General features: G+C 38.2%; 2 protein-coding genes and 1 long non-coding RNA gene across 3 annotated transcripts in view; 2 read left to right on the top strand and 1 right to left on the bottom strand.

The window, feature by feature from the left end:
• The window catches only part of LOC122974207 (Fc receptor-like protein 5), a 310,470-nt gene that overhangs the window by 92,827 nt on the left and 197,045 nt on the right, over window positions 1–20,598 (top strand). The gene's annotated exons all lie outside the window — the stretch shown is intronic.
• On the bottom strand, window positions 3,111–14,148 carry LOC122974129 (butyrophilin subfamily 3 member A2-like). Its single transcript, XM_044342042.1, has 14 exons — window positions 13,891–14,148; window positions 11,937–12,210; window positions 11,174–11,229; window positions 10,811–11,017; window positions 9,999–10,073; window positions 9,665–9,823; window positions 9,391–9,408; window positions 8,614–8,664; window positions 8,482–8,499; window positions 8,024–8,101; window positions 6,394–6,487; window positions 5,165–5,282; window positions 4,100–4,238; window positions 3,111–3,340 (listed from the first exon to the last, which is right to left on the bottom strand). Exons 1-14 carry the CDS (start codon window positions 13,961–13,963, stop codon window positions 3,198–3,200), a joined length of 1,503 nt encoding a protein of 500 aa, XP_044197977.1. The 5' UTR covers window positions 13,964–14,148; the 3' UTR covers window positions 3,111–3,197.
• On the top strand, window positions 13,978–20,520 carry LOC122974346. The gene is made up of 3 exons (XR_006400357.1): window positions 13,978–14,078; window positions 19,252–19,375; window positions 19,913–20,520. It is a non-coding gene; the product is annotated as an uncharacterized LOC122974346 (long non-coding RNA).

Here is a 20,598-nt window from a genome sequence, read left to right as displayed (position 1 = left end):
GCTGGGAAGGGCAGAGGTATTCAGCTGGTTGCAATCTGCAACCTCGCCGCTAGATGCCACTAAATCCTACACACTGGTCCTTTAATGTCATATGATGATTTTATTTTACACATATAGCTGCTTCTACGGGATCTTCTGCACAGATTTTTTGACTGAGTGGGGGTACCACTGCACTAATGAAGCTCATCTACTTCCACCTCTACCTTGGAAAGTCTATAGAAAGAGTAAAGATGCAGAATAAGATCATTTAATCCAATGTGTACGCTCATTTCTACTCATAGAACCAGATTATCAACTTCTTCTTGTGCTTTAGAACATGTATACAATTAAAACCACTTCTGATCATGTGTACCAACGACAAACCCAGAGTTAAACCCATGTGTAACTTCAAGTAAACTAGTTCCTAATCATTCCTCAGAGCTGCCAGGTAGAAGACGCTACAATATAAAAATGGCACCGGAACAAAACTCACATTTTTATATCTGTTTGAGACCAGAGTGCGTTTTTTGCCAACTTATCTCCAGATACCACTTTTTAAATTCTGTAATATTAATACCACACAGTAGAACACGGTCTCATGTGCGCATAAGTTACTTTATTTTTTTTGCAAAGTATTCACATTGTTCAAACTTTTAACAGTGTTATATTCCAGTGATTGTGATATTTCAAGGAGCAAAATACCTTAATAAACATAAAATAACTCTGGGAGACAAACTGTTTAGGACACAAAGAACTTGAGAGTAAACTGATACTGAAGAAACAAAATAATTAAAAAAACACACATTTATAACACTGACCTAGTATTAGTATTAGTTCAGTATGACACATTCACAACAATAATAATACATTTCCTTTAGTACATAAACCTTTAAGGCACTTGAACATGTTGTTGAGAGTTCGCAAAAGTGAGTTTTGTCTGACAGAAGCAATATTTATTAATACTGATATGATAAATACAAAGAAATACTCCTTAAATTATTCCAAACTGAGTATCGTTGTTTTGGGGAAAACAAAGTGTGTGTGAGCATCAGAAACTGTTTTGTTACAAAAGCTGGAACCAAACACCAGATTCTTGGTTTGTTGTTTGTTCATTGTTCTGATGTTCAAGTCATAGTTTTGTTATTTATACTATATTTAATTTAGTGAAAAATATTGTACGATTTTTTTTGCATTATAAAATATGAAAACTGATGCATCTTAGTTTTTGCTTCTTTTATCAAACGGATTTAAAAAAACATCAATAAAAATTCTTTCTATGCATTGGTTCCCTGTCGTCTGTACAAATCCTGCAGAGTTTGGGTTTTTTTTGCTAGATTGCATTTTCAGAACTACAGTGTTAGTATGATTTTTATCTGACCCTATGTACTTTACTGATTTTGGATGTTGGACATGTGACATAAACATTCCAGAGTCTGCATGTCACCTTAGGTAATATGGTATGGCCCTTCGGGGGGACCTTAGACCTTGTTGTGAGGCAGCTGTCAATTACTTGATTGGAGGGCTCCCAACTGACCTAGTGCCCATGGAAAACCTATGTTATTCATGTGATAAGATACAGATGTGTAACCCCATATAAGGTATGCACCAACAGTGGTACGGTGCCCAGACCATCTTTGTACATGGAACGGACCCGATGGCCATCGTCTAATAAACGTCTACAAAATGAGAACTTCGTCAGCTCTTCCTTTGAACGATATCATCACACATCCTTCCTTTCATACAGAGCTCACATTGAGCTGGAAGACATGTTTAAAGCACAAAAGTTACTGTCTTGTTCTTACAACAGATGGTTGTTGTACGGCTAAATGAGTCTTCATCAACGAGGTCCACCTCAGAATTAGCTGTTAAATCTATTGTACAAACATCATAACAATATGTTTGTTTCTAGACATCAACAACAACAACAACAACAATAACATAACACTCAGTTGGAAACTTGAGAAGAGTCAGTTTGTAATCTCACTACTCAACAGGTTTCTTTGGCAAAATCGATGCAAATTGCGTGAAAATGATGTTGTGAAGTTAGAAGAACTGCGTGTTTGAGGCGGATGTTATTTTCAATCTACGCATCACTTTTACGAAACGGACAGAATAACATTTGTGACATCATGAAAATACAACTGATGATAATGGAAAACTTTCTTCCATTTACTTCTCATTAGGCGGGTGCTGAACTTCTGGTAAAAAAAACATGAATTCACAGGTTTCTTATCAAGAAGGAAGTCAGAAAGATTATTGATCTGTGTCCTCAATGTTGCAGCAACTAGGATTAAAACTTTTCTTTACAAGGCAGCTCATCAACCAGACTCTCATAACTAAAAACGTAAAACATTCACATTAAATCTTAGTGCTGAACCTCAGGTCTCGTACAGCTTTTATCTATTAATGATACAATTCTACAGAACAAAACAAAAAAAACATATTGTTTAACGACAGCATGATTGTCTTTGAAATACATTTTAGCTCTTAAACCTTTGAGGAATTACAACATAAATACGACATTTACAGAGCAAAGAAAAACGTCCTTTCTCTGCTACTGACCTCAAAAACTGGCTCTACATCCTTTTTGGCTTTCAGCTCTACTTGGTTCATAAATATAATAATACAACTATAAGTTTTGTAAAACATGTTGAGATGTAACATACTTTAAAAGCACACATTTGGAAACACCAACATTCAATTCATGGTTAAACTAAAGCTAATATATAATATCATGTATTTCACAATAAGACTAATAAGCTGTGTCCCAGTCTTATACTATGTGTTAAAAAAGTGACATTTCTTCTCACAAAACAAAACGCCACCTAACAGTAAACGTGCTTCATATATTTGTAACTGTGTGTCTCTTCATGTCTGCTGTCGTGCTCGTCATTTATGGCTTATTATTAATATAAACACACTTGTTTAGGTCAAAATGACACTTCTCCAGCAGGAAAGTAAACAAGACACAAACTGTGAAAATGGAGAAAAACTTAATGAAATATTAATACTTTTAAATATTAATACTGTACTTACAGTGTTTTAACTGAGTGAATACTGATGTTTTTTTTTTCAAACTGTGAAACATAAGTAGCAACATAAACAAAAACCAACAACATACAGTTAAAAATAACACTGCTGTTCTGTTTTCCTATGAATTCATTCATTCATCCTCTTGCAGTTAAACACAAACAAAAAAAGGGGAAATGATCTGACATTCAGAAGAGCTCGCGGGCGAACCACTGCGCTCTGGCGATCACGTCGTTGGCGAAGTCGCCGTACGGCGTCACGCTGTCCACGTCCTCATATCTCTCCAGAGGAATGACTCTCTCCTCACCTGCTATGTAGCACGCCAACGCTCCTGGAGAGAGAGAGAAATGTTATTATAGGAGGACATGTGGCATCTATAAATGAAACTTTGTATATATTTTTATATATACTATGTTTATTTACTGATTTCCTACATTTCCCAGAATGCTTAGGTCAACTTCCAGACAGTATATATTTTTCTGGAAGCAACTAACGATTATTTTCATCATCAATTAATCTGATCCGATTTATCCATCAATTGTTTGATTTATAAAATGCAGATCAGATGTTCTCGGAGTCCTTGTTGACCAATCACGAGCTCAAAACCCAAATTTGAGAAATTTGGACAAAATTCTTTAAATGTTTCTTAAACAGCAGTCAAAACAGTACAGCTGATTAATATTCTGTCAATTGATTAAGTGATTAATTGTTGCAGCTCTACAGTCACATCTAGTCTGTCGAAGTTGCACTAACACTTGATTTTCTTTCCCAAAGCTGTCAAAACCAAATCTGGAACCAAACGGGTCAAACAAACTTAATAATTGGAGGAATCGTTCATAATTTAAGACACAAATTACACATTTGAAGGATTGATTTATCAAATATGTGACCAGAAGTTAAGTAGCTTCAGAGTATCTCTGCAAGGACTGAAGTGTTTATGGCGACTGACAGGAAGAATCAAACTGTTTAATTAGTTTAACAATAACAATCATTACAAAGAATCATGTGCAACTTGAACTGTTCACGATTTTCTGAACAATTCAACAAATGACAAGTGAGGAAACAAGGTAGCAGTCGTCTACGTTTTGACCTTTGAGCTGCTGTTCTTTGCTCCAGTCCTTCTTCGTCCTCTGCATGGTCTTGATGAGCTGGATGAAGAAGGTGACGCCTTGGTCCAGGTGATCCCTACTGCATGGGTTGCCTTTCACTGCGTGGTAATGGCGACTGATCTGCACCAAAGAGACACAAAGTCCTGTTTCATTACCCCAAAACTAGATGTTTTCATTTTATTTACCGTAGTCTTGAGACGCCAGACAGACGGAGATCCGCCTGCTGATTGATTTCTAAAAGCTCTCAGCCGCTATCAAACTTACATTTCGTCAAGGACATGCCTTATTGGAAATGATGCTCTCCTCTCCATTCTCCTTTGTAGTGAACTGCATGTTACCGCCCTAAAATGAAGGGCCTAAAGACTCTGGATTGGTTTTTTTTTTAACTCTCTAAATGTTTCCATCCAGTTTTAACAATAAAAGCTGGGAGATTGTTCTCAGTCTGAGTCTAACAGCCCCCAACCATCATGCACAACGTCAGACAGACCGGCGACACAAGGCACACACCTGAAACGTGGATTTGAAATATGACTAGGAGGTAATGAAATGTTAATCATCTAATCATAATCCCTTTTCAATGGTTTAAAACACTGTAGACAAATTTAACATCAATGGTTGAAAGTCAAATTTTCAGTCATTATCATTCATTAAACGATGTTTGTCCTGAAATTTAATATCTGATCAAGTCATTTAATTTCTAAGTTTTACACATTTTATCACAAAATATTCATTAAAATAATTGTACAATATCACAATGTTTTGAAATTCAGTTACCTTCTAATAAAGTACAACAAAACAAGCAGCTCAGCTTCATTTTTTTAACTTATTCCTCATGATGTTCACATGATGAGCAACAAGGCTGTTAGGAAACATGAACACCGGCTCCATCAACATCTTATCTAGGAAGGAGACCTTCACACAATTTAGAAGATAAGAATGATGCTGTGGCCGAATGTGACAGAATATAACAAGATGTGATGAATCACACGGTGGAAAAGTGGTTCTATCATTAAAAACAACAACACTAAGAATCAACACAGACACACCTGCATGAGGCCGAAGCAGTTCGGGTCGCTCTGTCCGAAGCCGTTAGGTTTTAGTTGGATTCCAGCCCGAGACTGTCTGGAGATGATGGCAGCGATCAGAGCTGGGTGGACTTTGAGTCTGCAGGAGAAAACAGCCAACGTCACTTTAATAGTGTTTAATTGACCTCGGCAATAATTAATGAAACTATATCGTTAGGACAGTCCTGATCAGGCTACTTATATTTATATACTTACATACTCAAGATACTGCCTGAGAATGAGATTCTGAGATACAGTATGATGAGATATATAGGTATCTGTCTCATTAAAATACCACAAGCTGGTGGCGCCCACATCAACGTCAGCTCTCTCTCTACACCTGTCGGACTGTCAATAAAGGCAAAAATGCCCAAAAAGAATCTTTAAAAAGTGCCCCAAAACAAGTACAAAGATGCTAAAAACTACAGAGACATAAAAACCCACAAAGATGCAAAAAAACTACCAAAAAAATGATGCATAAAAGGCTACAGAGACACAAGACGACCACAAACATGACCTCTAGTTGAACTGGGGTCCATTTCACAAAGCGGGTTTAGTGAAAACTCAGAGTTTGTTAACCCTGAAATGAGGGAAACTCTGAGTTTTCCGTTTCAAAAAGGGAGGTAACTCAAACCAGAGAAAGAGGGATAACTCTAGCCTGTTTCACAGAGAGGGGTAACTTAAGCTCTCGGTCAGTTACCGTAGTAACAGACTCTATGAACCTAACCTGGTCGGGACCAGGTTTTTCTCAATGAACCTCGAGTTTCTCTCAGTCTCCGCCCTCTTTCAGAGCCACACACTCCATTTGATTTCCTCATTCATTCAGGCAGCAGGCGAGTTTTGGCGTAGCCTAGTTCTGCCGTCTGTCATTTAAAAAAATCATTTAAAAAATCAGAGTCAGTATATTAGAAGTCTGGCTTTTTATAGTTGTGGTGCACGCGCTTAACTCCAGGTGAAACTACTCCGAGTTGAATAAACTGACTCAAATCAGCTGTTCTGGAACCGGAAACTCTGAGTTTCTTATCTCAGAGTAGATCAACTCAGAGTTCAGGATTAGACTCAGAGTTTGTTGAACCTGCTTTGTGAAACGGACCCCTGAATACTGAAACGTCAGCACCTTCCGGTTCTGCAGAAAGTCACTGAAATGACACGGCCCTCGCTGTGAACGTTCTTATTTAAATGCAGCAGGTTTGAGTTGTTGTCGTACGTACATTTTTCCTACACTGATGATGTCGTCTTTGTACTTCTTCATCTCCTCTCGGTCTCTCGCTGCCAGAATCTCGGAAGCTTCAACGCCGGTCAGACCTGAAGAAGAGTCAGACATGCAACTGTGAAAGTAGTAGAAGTAGTAGAAGTAATAGTAATAATAGTAATAGTAGTAACAGTAGTAATAGTAATAATAGTAGTAGTAGTAATAGTAATAGTAGTAACAGTAGTAATAGCAATAATAGTAGTAGTAGTAGTAGTAGTAATAGCAATAATAATAGTAGTAGTAGTAATAGTAATAGTAATAGTAGTAACAGTAGTAATAGTAATAATAGTAGTAGTAGTAGTAGTAGTAGTAGTAGTAGTAGTAGTAATAGCAATAATAATAGTAGTAGTAGTAATAGTAATAGTAGTAACAGTAGTAATAGTAATAATAGTAGTAATAATAGTAGTAGTAATAGCAATAATAGTAGTAGTAGTAGTAATAGTAATAGTAATAGTAGTAACAGTAGTAATAGTAATAGTAATAACAGTAGTAATAGTAATAATAGTAGTAATAATAGTAGTAGTAGTAGTAATAGTAATAGTAATAGTAGTAACAGTAGTAATAGTAATAATAGTAGTAATAATAATAGTTGTAGTAATAATAGTAGTAGTACTAGTAATAATAGTAGCAGTAATAACAGTAATAGTAATATAGTAGTAGTAATAGTAATAATAGTAGTAGTGGTAGTAGCAGTAATAGTAATAATAGTAGTAATAATAATTGTAGTAGTAATAATAGTAGTAGTAGTACTAGTAATAGTAATAGTAGTAGCAGTAATAATAATAATAGTAATATAGTAGTAGTAATAGTGATATAGTAGTATAATAGTAGTAGTAATAGTAATAATAATAGTAATAGTAGTAGTAGTAATAGTAATAATAGTAGTAATAGTAATAGTAGTAACAGTAATAATAGTAGTAGTAGTAATAGTAATAATGGTAGTAATAATAGTAGTAGTAGTAGTAGTAGTACAACAGGCTCAGTCTCCAGAAGTATAAGAACCCAACATAAGATCAATTATTTCATCTTAATTATGAGGTCATAAATATCCTTTATGACCATCAGGTAGGTGGCGTCCAGGTGAACGTGGCAGTAAGAAGTTGTTTGTTGGTGCAAAGCACAAAGTCAGTCACAAGAAAAGTTTGATTTTGTCAAGATGAGCTTTTAATAAGCTCAATGTCATCATGACTTCCCTCTGATTGAACAGGCCAGGACTTCTCTGGAACGAGCCTAAATACAGGCTGTTACAGGCTTTACTTCCTAAGAAAACTGATAAACTGATTTTATTCCTCCTCCTAAAAAGGACCAAAATTCCTGAGAAAGTCCAGCCTGTTGGGACTGATTTCCTGCTCTGTGCAGCTTGATAAACGCAGACTCAGATCCTCAGCATTCCCCCGGGGGTTAAAATACTGTTTTATTCCCAACCTCCCTGTGACCTTTATCCTGTCTGATTGTAGCTTTAGGTTCACTTTCAGTGCTATTTCTTGGAAAAATACGCACCCAGAACTAAATTAAAACCTCGGGTCTTCACGTCAACATGGAGGAGAAGTCTTGAGTACATAAAAAGCCTCCTGTTTGGGTGAACTGACCTCTGTCGGACAGCAGGTTTACTCTGATTGTGTTCTCAGAAGCTCCTGTTGTGTCCACTTTGGTGATGTCTCCGTACTCTGAAACACACAGATCACACCTGTTCAGCACCGTCTCATCACTTAATAATAGACCTTAATATCACAGAAACTCACCAACAGTATTTACATCACTGGAAGATTTTGCTGAACTAGAGCTGCTCTCTGGTTCCAGCTTCTTAAATGTGAATATTTTCTGGTTTCTTTAGTCTCTATGACAGTTAACTGAATATCTTTGAGTTTTGGGCAAAACAAGACGTTTGAGGATGTCGTCTTGGACTTTTGAGAAACACTGATGCACATTTTTCACCGTTTTCTGAACCGAAATAATCGATTAATCAAGAAAATAATCAAAAATAATCATTAGTTTCAAGTCCAAACTGAACTGTTTTGATCTCTGGTTTAAAAGGACCTGTGTTTACCTGTGTATATGTCTTTACCTGCAAAAACAAAACAGAAAACAGCAGTTTAGGAGCAAATTATTGTAAAAAAAAAATGAATATTATATACTTATAATTATAGTAATAACAACAATAATAATAATAATTATATACTCATGTTCTCAGAAGGTCCGTTTGTCTGCATTTGTTTGATGTCTCCGTTCTCTGAAACACACAGAAACAATCACACCTGTTCAGCACCGTCTCATCACTTCTAATGACAGTAAAGACGTCGTTCTGGTCAGTTCTGAGCTCTACTGTTGGTTCTGTTTCTACTCTGACTACTCTGGTGAAGTTATTTTCCTGGAAGTGACATCACTCTTACAGACCTTTGATTCACAGAAACTCACCAACAGTATTTACATCACTGGGAGATTTTACTGAACTAGAGCTGCAACAATTAGTCGATTAGTTGTCCACTAGTGCCCGTTCAAAACAGGCTGATTTCTCAATACCTAGAGAGAGTTTTGCAGGTCCCCTTAATGCCTCACATGCAGGCTATCGGTAGACGCTACAATTTACAGATGTTCCCTAAACGCCTCACATGCAGGCTATTGGTAGACGCTACAATTTACAGATGTTCCCTAAACGCCTCATATGCAGGCTATTGGTAGACACTACAATTTATTGATGTTCCCTAAACGCCTCATATGCAGGCTATTGGTAGACACTACAATTTATTGATGTTCCCTAAACTGGAAGAAGCAGAAGCAACGTTGTTTATGATGGATTTATATATATTTCTGAACGTGCCTGCCTAAGTTCTGGTTTAAAAGGAGCCTTCACAGTATTTACATGAAATCCTGATAGGAAACAGTGTTTAACTGTGTTTCCGTAACACTCGTTTTCTGCTGATGATGTTCTTGTTCAGTCTTTGAGGTGAGGACTTACCTGCAAGAGGTTGTTTTTCTGAGGAAAGAACAGAGACAACACTTTAATCATCATGATAATAACTAAAATTAACAATTAAATTCTATAATAATGATTTCATCCAGTAACATATACAGTATAAGACAAATATGGACACATTCTGTGCTATCCAAGCAAATTATTGTAAGAAAAATGTAATAACATGACGTTAAAAAACAGATTAAACTGTTGAACTCTATCAGATTAATATGAGTAAGACTTTCTGAGTGAAATGTGAAATAAAAACAAAGATCACCTTGTTCTCCTCCCTCAGGTAAACGGAGTCTGTCGAGGCACGCTGCCCGCCGTTGCAACACGAACGCGGCCACGACGAAGATGACGCAAACCAGGACCATGAAGAGCAGCGTCCAGGGCAGAATACAGTCGGGTCCTGCCTTCTGAGGATTAAACTCATCTGCGAAATAAAAAGAAACGTCGCAGTCAAAAGATGTCACGCTCACCTACATTAAGAAAAAATGTGGTCATAAATCTGTATAGATACAGAAACGGCATCTGATTGGCTGTATATTGCAGTTATGTGTCTGTGCGTCCGCCATATCAAAAGGTTATTGAGAGTTGTGTTTTTTTACCTGTGATATAAATCTTGTTCTCGTTCACCAGGCTCGTTCCAGATATTTCCACTCTGCAGATTAAAGTCCCGTTTCCTGTTCGGACAAGAAGTGTTAAAACTAAAGCTGTGTGGGTGCCGTCACAGGCACGCAGTTACCATTGGGACAACATTGGTTAGGTAACGTAACCATGGCATAACCCCAGATACACAGAGTATAGCCGTAGCCGTCGCTATTTCAGTGTGTTTTCAGTTCATGAAAGTTAAGTGTAACATTCTGGTCGCCTAAAAAAGTCTTGTTCAGTGTTTGGATGTACTGAAAAACCCTCTAAAGAGTCAGATGTGCAGTTTTTCTGGTAAGGACATTTTGTTTTAATGGTTTTAAGCCTGTTTTTCGCTAGCGAATATTAGCATTAACATTATCATAGTTAACCATAGACTGTAAAGGCACTGTGAAAACCAAGCTAGCAGCTTCAGCTCCACCCTCTTGTCCATATATGGTCACTTCTGGCTCCAAAAATCCAAGATGGCGACAGTCAAAATGCAAACTCACACCAATGGGTGACGTCAAGGTGGCTTCATCCATTATTTTTTACAGTCTGATACTATAGTTTGTTTGTAGCCTCCGGAGCCGGAGGAAGCTTCCTGAAGCTGACCAATCAGAACAGAGTGGACTCATCAGGAGGCGGGGCCTTAAAGAGACAGGAAGCTAAAACGGCCTGTTTCAGACAGAGGCTGAACTGAGGGGCTGCATAAAGGACCAGTAGAAGATAAATAAGGAGTTTTTAACTGTAAATCATGCAAATATATTCCATTATATGTCCTTTAAATTACCTCCAACTGCTGCTGCGTCTATGCGCGCTGTGACAGAGTAAAGGTTGTCGGGTCCGACTGATGAACGCGTCTCAGCAGCGAGGACGTTTCTTCTAGCGTCCTGCAGAGAAATCAGCGGCTCTCGTCTCCAGCCACCAGACTCACAGTAAATAAACAACTCGCCAGCTGAAGTCAGCCGCACAATCATGGCGACCTCAGAAACCTCAGCTGGAGACAGTAACACCAACACAACATGCATATTTATATACTTTTAGCATCTTCTTAAAGATAATTCACTGTTACAGTTTGTTATTATTTTCTGTATTTTTAAGGCAACATTAATCATTCTGGACATTTTCAGATGTTATAATATTTTCAACTTACCAACAATGAGAGAGACAAACACTTCTTCCGTCTCTCGTCCTCTCAGAAGGACACACCTTCATTACGATCATAAACAAGAAGAATGAAGACCAGACTGGTTAGACAAAGAGATTTTTAACATATCACCAAACATGCACTCCGCCTTCCAAATTTTATTTGCATTCATATAGTCAGAAAATCTCCCAACGGAGTGAGAAAATTACACTTTTTACATTTCTAACTGAGCGAAAAGAAACTATTCAGAGCTTCCTTCCTCTTAGTAGAGGCTTGTTTTATCGTTTGTTTAAAATATATCTACAGTTTATATTTGTTATATTCGGCAGAAGCTTTTATTCAAAGCGACACAATAAAGAGGACAAGATATATACACCATATATATAAGACTCCATGGAGAGCAGTACTGAATACTGACGGTGAGTTGTCATCTACTAATTAAACTGTAATGAAACTATGATGACTGATTGAAGCCAGATTGATGTATCAGGGTCTGGATGGTTTGACAGAATTTGCTCGTTGGTTCCTACTGGTTTAATTTCATGTTTAGAAAAGATTCAGTCATTTCCTAAAACAGCTGGACACCGTAAAGCAGTTTGTCATCAAACCAACTGGAGGAGACATTGTGTTCGTTGGGGACTATTTTAATTGTTTTTGGACAACAATGGAGGAATAAGATTTATCACAATACTTGTTAGTAGTTCAGCTCTCTGTTGGTTTCAGTCTGCATGAGATTTGTCAGAAACATACAGGACATCCCATCGTGTACCTGTACGTGCCGTTGTCCCGCCACGTGACGCCGAACAGCGTCAAAGATCCGTCTTCCGTGACGGCCGTCCTCCCGCTGTACTCTGCCGCTTTCTCCCTCTCAAGTTCTTCTCCGTCGCGGAGGACATGAACCGTCAACTTGGTATCTACACGCAACCACTCCAACGCCTTGACACGTGACAAGTGGACAGGCGTTGTGAGGCGACACGGGAGAGAGACGTTATGGTGGACGATGGCAAAGACTTCCACGTGTGAGCCTGACGGCAGGGGCTTACCTGGGAAAAAAAAGACGATAACCAACGGGGCTGATCATGATGATATTTTTGATCGAATATTTCGATATTGCGACAACATTGCAGGGATGTCTATTGGTGCTTTCACAATATATTATAAATAATAATCATCAGTAATGTGGATATAACAACCAAGTAGGTAAAATTACATCACTTTACTGTAATACAGCCTTATAAACCAGGAAAAGACGACACTTATGCCATATCACGATATCGATATAATATCGTTATATATTTCTCAGCCCTAATAACCAATCAGACTGTTCACTATTGTATTGTTTAAGTATTTGGCAATTTAAGGTCAGACAATAGTGCAAAAATGCCCGAGGTGACATCTTTAATTCGCTTGTTGTCTTAGACCAACAGTCCAAGATCTGAGTTTATTCAGTTTATAATCACATGACAACAAACACCAGCAAATCCTCATATTTGAGAAGCTGGAAACAGTAAATATTTTGGCATTTTTTTGCTTTACAAATGACTGAAATGATAAACTGAGCATCAAAGTAGATGCCGGTAAACTTTCTTTTTGATGCATTTATTGTCTGAGCCCTGCTGTGAAATATAAAACTACACTCCAGTGAAACCAAAAAAGTCAATATAAGTCACCTGACAAATACACAGACAATAAAAAGACAAATACATCTGACTGACACGAGCCATGACACCGTTGACATACAAGTTGGTAAAGGCGTGGATGGTGTGTTCAGTGTGTGTGGGGTTTTTATGCTTTGTAGTGTTTGTTGCTGTGCTGTTGTATGTTTTGCTTGTGGGGGATGCAAGTTAGCTTCGAGCTAACTCTGGTGCATCTTTAATGTTTAAAACTGCATACTGTCCCAATCAATACATCAAATCAAATAAAAAACTGTCCCTCCACCTCAAGGTATAATTATCAGTCTTTACAGTTTACCTTCATAGTTGCACAAAAGGACTCCGAGACTACATCACAGTGAAAGCAGAACATATATACTAAGTGAACATATAACCAGTTTCATCACGTCACACGTGCCTTTATGGGAACTCTCTGGCAGAGAGTATTATGAAGAAATACCAACACAGTCGCTGATGTTCTGACTTTGCAGTCTGTAACGTTACTTCATCCCTCAGCTACCATACACCGCTGTCATCTGCTTATTTTTGGAAAATATGTTTTTCATCACCGACTCTTGGCATGTGCTCTGTTACAATGACAAGGCTGTTTGTAGTATCATACAGAGAGTCATATCTATAATAAACAACAGCTATACTCCAAACTACATTAATCTGACATTTAATACTGGTTGCTTTGTGGTGCAACATAAACTTTTACATTACAGCATTTAACACAATCTTCTACTTGATTCGGGATACAAATTATATCAACAGAGTGACACTTTAACGAAATCTCAACAAAGTTGTTGTATATATATATATATATATATATATATATATATATATATATATATATATATATCAAAGAGTCAAAGAGTTCGCCCTCCTACGTCAAATAGACGTAACTTTTACGTCAACAGGTGCATGTGTTAGTACGCGTTTGAGATATAAACAGCTGACTTTTCAACGGAGTTTGGTTAACCTGTTGTTACTGTTATTCTGTGTAATAGCAGATATATTTCAGCCTCAGCACATCCATATTTAACACATGCGCATTTCAAACACACTGACCTGCAACCGGATGAATGACTTCGAGGAAAAACGGCGCAAAACAGCAGCAGAAGAAGATAAACCTGGTGATCATTGTGACAGCGAGTCAAACTAACTGCCGCGGACGCAGGTTCGCTTCTATGGAAGCCGAGAGGCGCAGATATTCATCATGCGTCGCGTGACAGTTTGCATCTTTAGTTTGGGACCAGGTACGGTAACGTTTACATACCACTCATGCAAACCCGTAGAGGAAATTTCCTCAGTGGGCAATGGGCATGCGCAGATCTGATGGGTACATGGTCACGTGGGTTATGACGCCTTTATTTTGTCTGTGAAAGTCGACTTTTTGACCTTTTGAAAAAACTCTCGTAAAATTAAAAAAAACTACACAAAGTCATCAAACATATGAATTTTTGCAAAAGAATTTGAATTGAAGACCAATATATGTTTTATATATTTTCATTTATTTAATATTGTTTATTTTCATTATTAACTCCTGTACTGTAATTGTTGTTTATAAGGCAAAAAAATTCTCCAAAACTGATTTTCCTCCGAAAGTGCACAAAATATAATATCAGATTTAAATATTCTGGATGATGTATTTATCCAAGAAATAACATTTTCCATGTCTTATGTATAATTTCATACATGTTTATTTTAATTAGTCTACATTTAGTAAGATAAGATAAGTTAGAGCTTTATTGTCCCAGAGGGAAATTTGCCTTAAGTGGAAACACAATGCTGCTGCTGCACAGTACCAAATAATTCAACAGTAATACACATCATACGTCTCGTAAATACCACAATAAAATGTGTATTTGGAAGCACTGAGATGTCCAACTTCAACTGAGCTATTGTGGGTTTGAACATCTCAGTTTACATCATCCACTGTAACAACAGTCCTGCCAGGATCTGCTATTTGTGGTTTATTCATTTGCTTTAATCAGCAGATGTTTGACATTAAAAAGCCTTGCAGTGGCCCTCCAAACCTGGGAAATAGTGTAGAAAACCCTCTGCTTTGATTGGTCGACCTTCCCCCTGTCCCCACCCACTTCACTTAGACTAAGACTATATTGTTTGTAGTTTATAAAATCATGATATAGATCAGTAAAACACTGCCAGCAACTTTGTCTTTGCAGGTTTGTGTGGGTATTTGCATGTTTCAAAACCAGATTTTATGATACTTTTTATGTGAAATTGCAGCAGGCAAATGTATTTTTCCCATTATTGTTCCACAGGCGGATCAGAGCACCGGGTCAACCATGAGGCCTCCCCTCGCCACCCAGAAATGATAAAACACCCCCAGCATTTACTATAAAACCAATCTGTTTTGCATCAGTTATTGTGTATGCTGTATGAACTAATATATGTAGCTATTGCACAACAAAAACATACTCAAAAACACATATTTACAACTGACTTACAACAATTTGAAAACAATCATATCATTATGTAATGAGTGAGCTCTTGTGGGTGTTGCCCCATCTGATAATCACTCTGACTGAGAACAGGAGACATTTGTCCACTTCCTGGTTAAACAGTCCCTTCAAAAGGGGCCATGTGGGTCTAGGAGGGAGGTTTTGCCTCACGTTTACTTGACCTCGGTATTGCTGTTGAGGGTGATGAACATCAGGTTATGGTATCCGCCTTACCTGTCTTCCTTGTGCATGTTATCTGTGCATGTTTTAAGTATTTCCCCGGCATTTTTGCAGGCACTGTTTGCAGCCAGCTGGAGGTAGCGTTGATGACCACACCAGGGCTGGCTGTTCGATCTCTGTAACTTGCAGCTCTAAGGTGCCTTTCTCTGATGTTCCTAATCATAGTTGTTCTCATATGTGTGAAATAATGTACACTTCTCATAATAGGAATGAGGAACATGGTGTTGGCTTCCTGTGTGACCTAGTTTGCTGTACTTGGTGAAGGTTGTGTAGTATAGTCGTCTAGCTGGTGTCAACTCATGGTTGTAAATATTAAGTATTTTTTAATATTGTGTTTTTGCCTTATTAGGAGGAGCCCTGCTGCCACTTTTTTGATTTTGGTAAATTCTTATTTGAAAGATTTGTCTTACTTGCCTCCTTATTTTGGGTTATCGTTGATATACTTCTGCTTATTTTTGGTAAAAAAAGTAGTAGCCTGCAAATGACTATAGGTTGCTCATTGTAAAGGAGGGGGTTTACGTCGTTTTATCTCTGTTTTGTTTCTGTTTTGTTTTCTTGGAAACCAACTGTTGTGTGTAACAGGTGGGGAGATTTTTTATCGCTGAAGTTTCTTGTCTTTCGCTGGTAACAGGACAGTTGGGTTGCTATACTCTCGCAGGTAGTTGGCCACTGGGTGAAGGTTTTCCTTCTGCTTCTTGGGTTTTCTATTGCATGTTGTTTCGCTGTGCTTTACTAACCCCCGTGTGTTTTTTTTTTCTGTCTTGCAATGAGGGTAAGCAATTGTGTGCGTGTGTGTCTCACAATACTAGTACTGGTGGTGGTATCCTGGAACTTCCCCTCACTCCAGTCCTCCTGTGGGTTTCTCTCCATAAAGTCCATAAAGATGACATTTGATAAGATTAGAAAAACTCAACAAAAAGATGCGTAATCACACTGAATCAGCTGAATCATGGTTGTGATATTTTAATCACATCTGTGACTGCTGATTTGGAACACTATTCCTACCAAATTATATCTATTTTATTTTATTTTAGGGGGCTGGATGAATTATCCTGGTTTTGTCCTGGATGAATATAATCTGCCCTAATATACTGTCCACAGCTCAAAAATAGTCACATTCACTTACTTGGTGTCAACAATGTACCAATATTTGACTGTGGTGCATTTAAAACATGTGATAATATTCAATTGACTTATAAACACAGAGATGAGTATTCAAGTCAAATTGTGTCATGTAACACAGAGCACCTGGGAGTGTGTGTCTGGTTGCAGACCTCTGAATTACTGCCCACATCTACAATGATCTCAGTGGTTCAAAAACACTGGGCCAATCTGAGCCTTGGATCTGACTAGAGTTACTGATATTATCAAGCTGTGTCAGACGTCCCTCTTGGGGATTCCAGATCTGTGAGCCAATGAGAAGAGAGCAGCATTCCTAGAAGGCACGTACACTGCTTCCTAGGGGTCCTCAGAAGGGAAGTGTATCACTTCCTTTGGGGTCCCCACAAAGGAGGTACCTCACTTCCTTGCATTTCAAATGCTTTGAGTTGCCTTTGTGTATTAAACGTGATATACAAATTAACTGTCCTTGCCCTCCTTTAAGGCCCCCCAGAGCCAGGGATTTGTGGCCTTCCCTCATTGGAGAAATATTTGGGCTTGTTAGAGCCTGTGTGGGTGGGAAGTTGGTGATGTTCAAGCTGTGTCAGACAGATTGACAAGGGTTCCAACTGCAGACATCCCTCCTGGGGATTCCAGGTATATGAGCAAATGGGAGGAGTGCAGCATCCCTAGGAGGGGGCTACATCACTGTCTTTGGGTTCCCCAGGAGAGAATTGTGTAACTTCTTATAGGGTCCCCAAGAGGAAACTACCTTACTTCCTTCAGGGTCCCCAAGAGGGATGTCCTTCACTTACTTTAGGGTCCCCAAGAAGGAGGTACCTTACATTCTTTGAGTCCCCAAAAGGGCTTCTTCAGCATCCTCATGAGGGATGCACCTTACTTCATTTGGGTTCCCCAAGAGGGCTGTATATCATTTTTTAGGGTCCCCAAAAGGAAGGTACCCCACTTACTTCAAGGTCACCAAGAAAGAGGTATCTCACTTCTTTCGACTCCCCAGGAGGGGTTCTTATATGATCCCCATGATGGATGTCCTTCACTCCCTCTGGGGTCCCTAAGAGGAAGGTATCTTACTTCCTTTAGGGTCACCCAGCTTTCTCTTATTGGAGAAACAACCAGGCCAGTCAGAACTTTGTTGTGGGAAGTTGGTGACATTATCAAGCTGTGTCATCATGGTCAGGTCAGGATGTCTGTGAGCCAGTGTAGGGAGTGTAGAGTAATCATTCATCCTGTTCATACTGACTTTTAAACGACCCCTTCATAATGCACTTACATGGTAAGTGATAAGGGACAAAAATGTATTTAAAAGTTTATCTGAAGCTTCATGAAGCATCCAAATGAGTCAAATCAAGTAGATATCTTTCAACGTTACAGTCTTTTTAGTGCCAAAGTCCCTCTTTTTGTTACTATACTTCCACCTGCAGCTCAACAGGGAAACACTGTCCGAGGAAACACAAAGAGGGAATTTGATGCTAAAAAGACTGTAAATGTGTCAGATATCCACTTGATGTGACTAACTCAGACTGCTGAAGCTGAATATAAGCTTCACATCTACTTTTAAATGACTGTGTGGACACACTGTGGATTTTGGCCTCCATCACTTACATTGAAAACACATTTGAAGGATCTTTTAATATCCAGTATGAACAGGAGGAATGATTACAGTGAGGAAAACCTCTTTCACTGCTCATAACACATTTAGAAGTGTGTGCAGGGACCATCTAAAAAGTGAAACACTGAAAAGGGAAACTTTTTCAATAACTTCACTTCACTCTTATATAGTCCTGAAAATCCCTTCACACATCAATGGTCTGCTGTTGGTTATACTACAACACTTAGTTTGTAAAAAAGGTTTAGGGGCTATTGAATATTGTTTTTTATCTCTTTTTGGTGTTACACTTTTTTGATGGTCCATGTGCACTCTTTTCTAAACGTGTTGTCAAATCGATGAAGATGTTTTCTTAATTTGCTTGTGTTTTGTCTATTTGCATGTTTTCTTAAGTTGCAGCGCGTTTGCCCTTGTCGACCACCATACTGAAGCCCTGGATTTTGTCTTGCAGGCGGCATTTCTACATACGTTCACCTTAAGTTTTGACCATGTTTAACATCTGACATCATAGCAGGATATAAATAAGAGAAAATCACAAAAAGCAGAATATGTCCCAAATTGTTTTCCTTAATTGTGTTTATCTGTTTGTTATCTGAAAAAAAATATCAGTAGAAGCAACTTTAAGAAACAGTTTTGGGAAACAATACCAATAATAATAATTACCTTCTGAGAGTGAGATGAGAGGATTAACCTGGACACACAGTACAGTTTAAGCCTGTTTTTAACCCCAATTTATTTCAGAGCGAGGCCCACGTTTTGCCAGATCGGCTGTTGTTTGACATTCAGTAAGAGGGGGTCATGATGCTCGATTAAACTATCTTTAGTTAATTAGTGTCAAAGAGATTCAGAGCTTGTGACATAATGTTCAGAAAGAATTTAAAATATCACGCAAAGTGTGTGAATGTGCAGAGAACATTTGTGTTGTACGGTGAGGTCACACAGAGAAAAACAAGCCGGCCTGGACTCATTAGGTGATTTATTGTCTTTATGTTGATGCAGAGTCACATCACACTCAGGAAGACAAACAAGCGTCCTGTGGAAGGTCAGCAGAAGGCGGGAAGATGATGCCCTCTAGTGGTGGAAAAAAGTCCTGACTAGAACAATAACAAGTCCTGCAACAAAGGTAACGTTTATTTGTATAGCATTTTTAAAAACTGTTTACAAAGTGATGTACGAACATAATATTGTAGAAATTATTGGTACAATACAAAGCAGAAGGTAAAAATGTACATTTACTGAATTCGAGGTATTTCCATTTGATGTTACTTTATACTTCCACTCCACTACATTTCAGAGGGAAATATTGTACTTTCCACTATGTTTATTTGACAGCTTTAGTCACTTTTTAAATGAAGATGATGTATTTTATATTTGAAATGAATTAAATTTTGTCTGTTTTCACTTTGAATTACAGTATAAAGATCTTTAACTGTTGATCAGTGTGAAAAAAGTCACATTAAATCCCTTTGAATGCATGTTGTAGAACAATAAAACATCAAATATAACACTGTGGGGCTACTTTGCATAATGAATGGAGATGAACTTTTATATGTAATTTTTTATAGACCAAAATACAACAACTGTCTTTGCGCTGCTTCATTTGAATGAACCTCCCACCTGTCCGCTCCTCTGCTCCCACCTGTGCACCAAAATACCACAGAGGCACAGCTTCAGGGTCAGGAATAAACCAGTCAGAGCTGCTTGTGCTGGTCGTTGCACCTCCGTGAAAAAAAGGGCCATTTTTGGGGCGAACCAGAAATCTAAAATAATGTCAACTGTCCTGAGTTATAGCCGCCTGTGAAATGTTTTTAACGCTGTGAACAGTTTGTTTTTATCACGTCGCATGTCTCAAACAATCAGGATCAGTCGAGAAACACAAAATGTGACTTAATCTCAAATTTGTTTGGCTCAAAATAACAGCTGACGTCATTTTTAATACAAAGTTCAACTGAGACATTCTGTAACATCTTTACTATGTTACTCATTTTAGTCTTTTTTTCTTAAACTTGAAGCCAAAACATTGTTTCAGGTAATGTTGAAGATTTGGAAAATGAAAAATCTTTCTAACATTTTAAAGTCAGTAATATAGTAATATAAACACACTGAAATATTACATTTGGGCAACATCATCGTGTTTAAAGAGTTTGAGGAGATTTTAGGAAATGTCATGTTTAGGAAAAAGTGTGTGTGTAGTTTATCTCTTAGATCAGTGTTACCACTCATAACATGAACAAGTGGAGCTTTTAAGTCTATTGAGTGTTGGCTTTCTGCCTGGATTATGAGTGAGTGGGGGGTGGGGGGGGGGGGGTGCGGGGGGGGGGGGGGGGGGGGGGGGGGGGGGGGGGT

The sequence above is a fragment of the Thunnus albacares genome, chromosome 22 (assembly GCF_914725855.1).
Source record: "Thunnus albacares chromosome 22, fThuAlb1.1, whole genome shotgun sequence".
Lineage (NCBI taxonomy): Eukaryota > Metazoa > Chordata > Actinopteri > Scombriformes > Scombridae > Thunnus > Thunnus albacares.
Note: the sequence above shows the minus strand (reverse complement) of the source record. Positions and strands in the feature narration are given on the sequence as shown.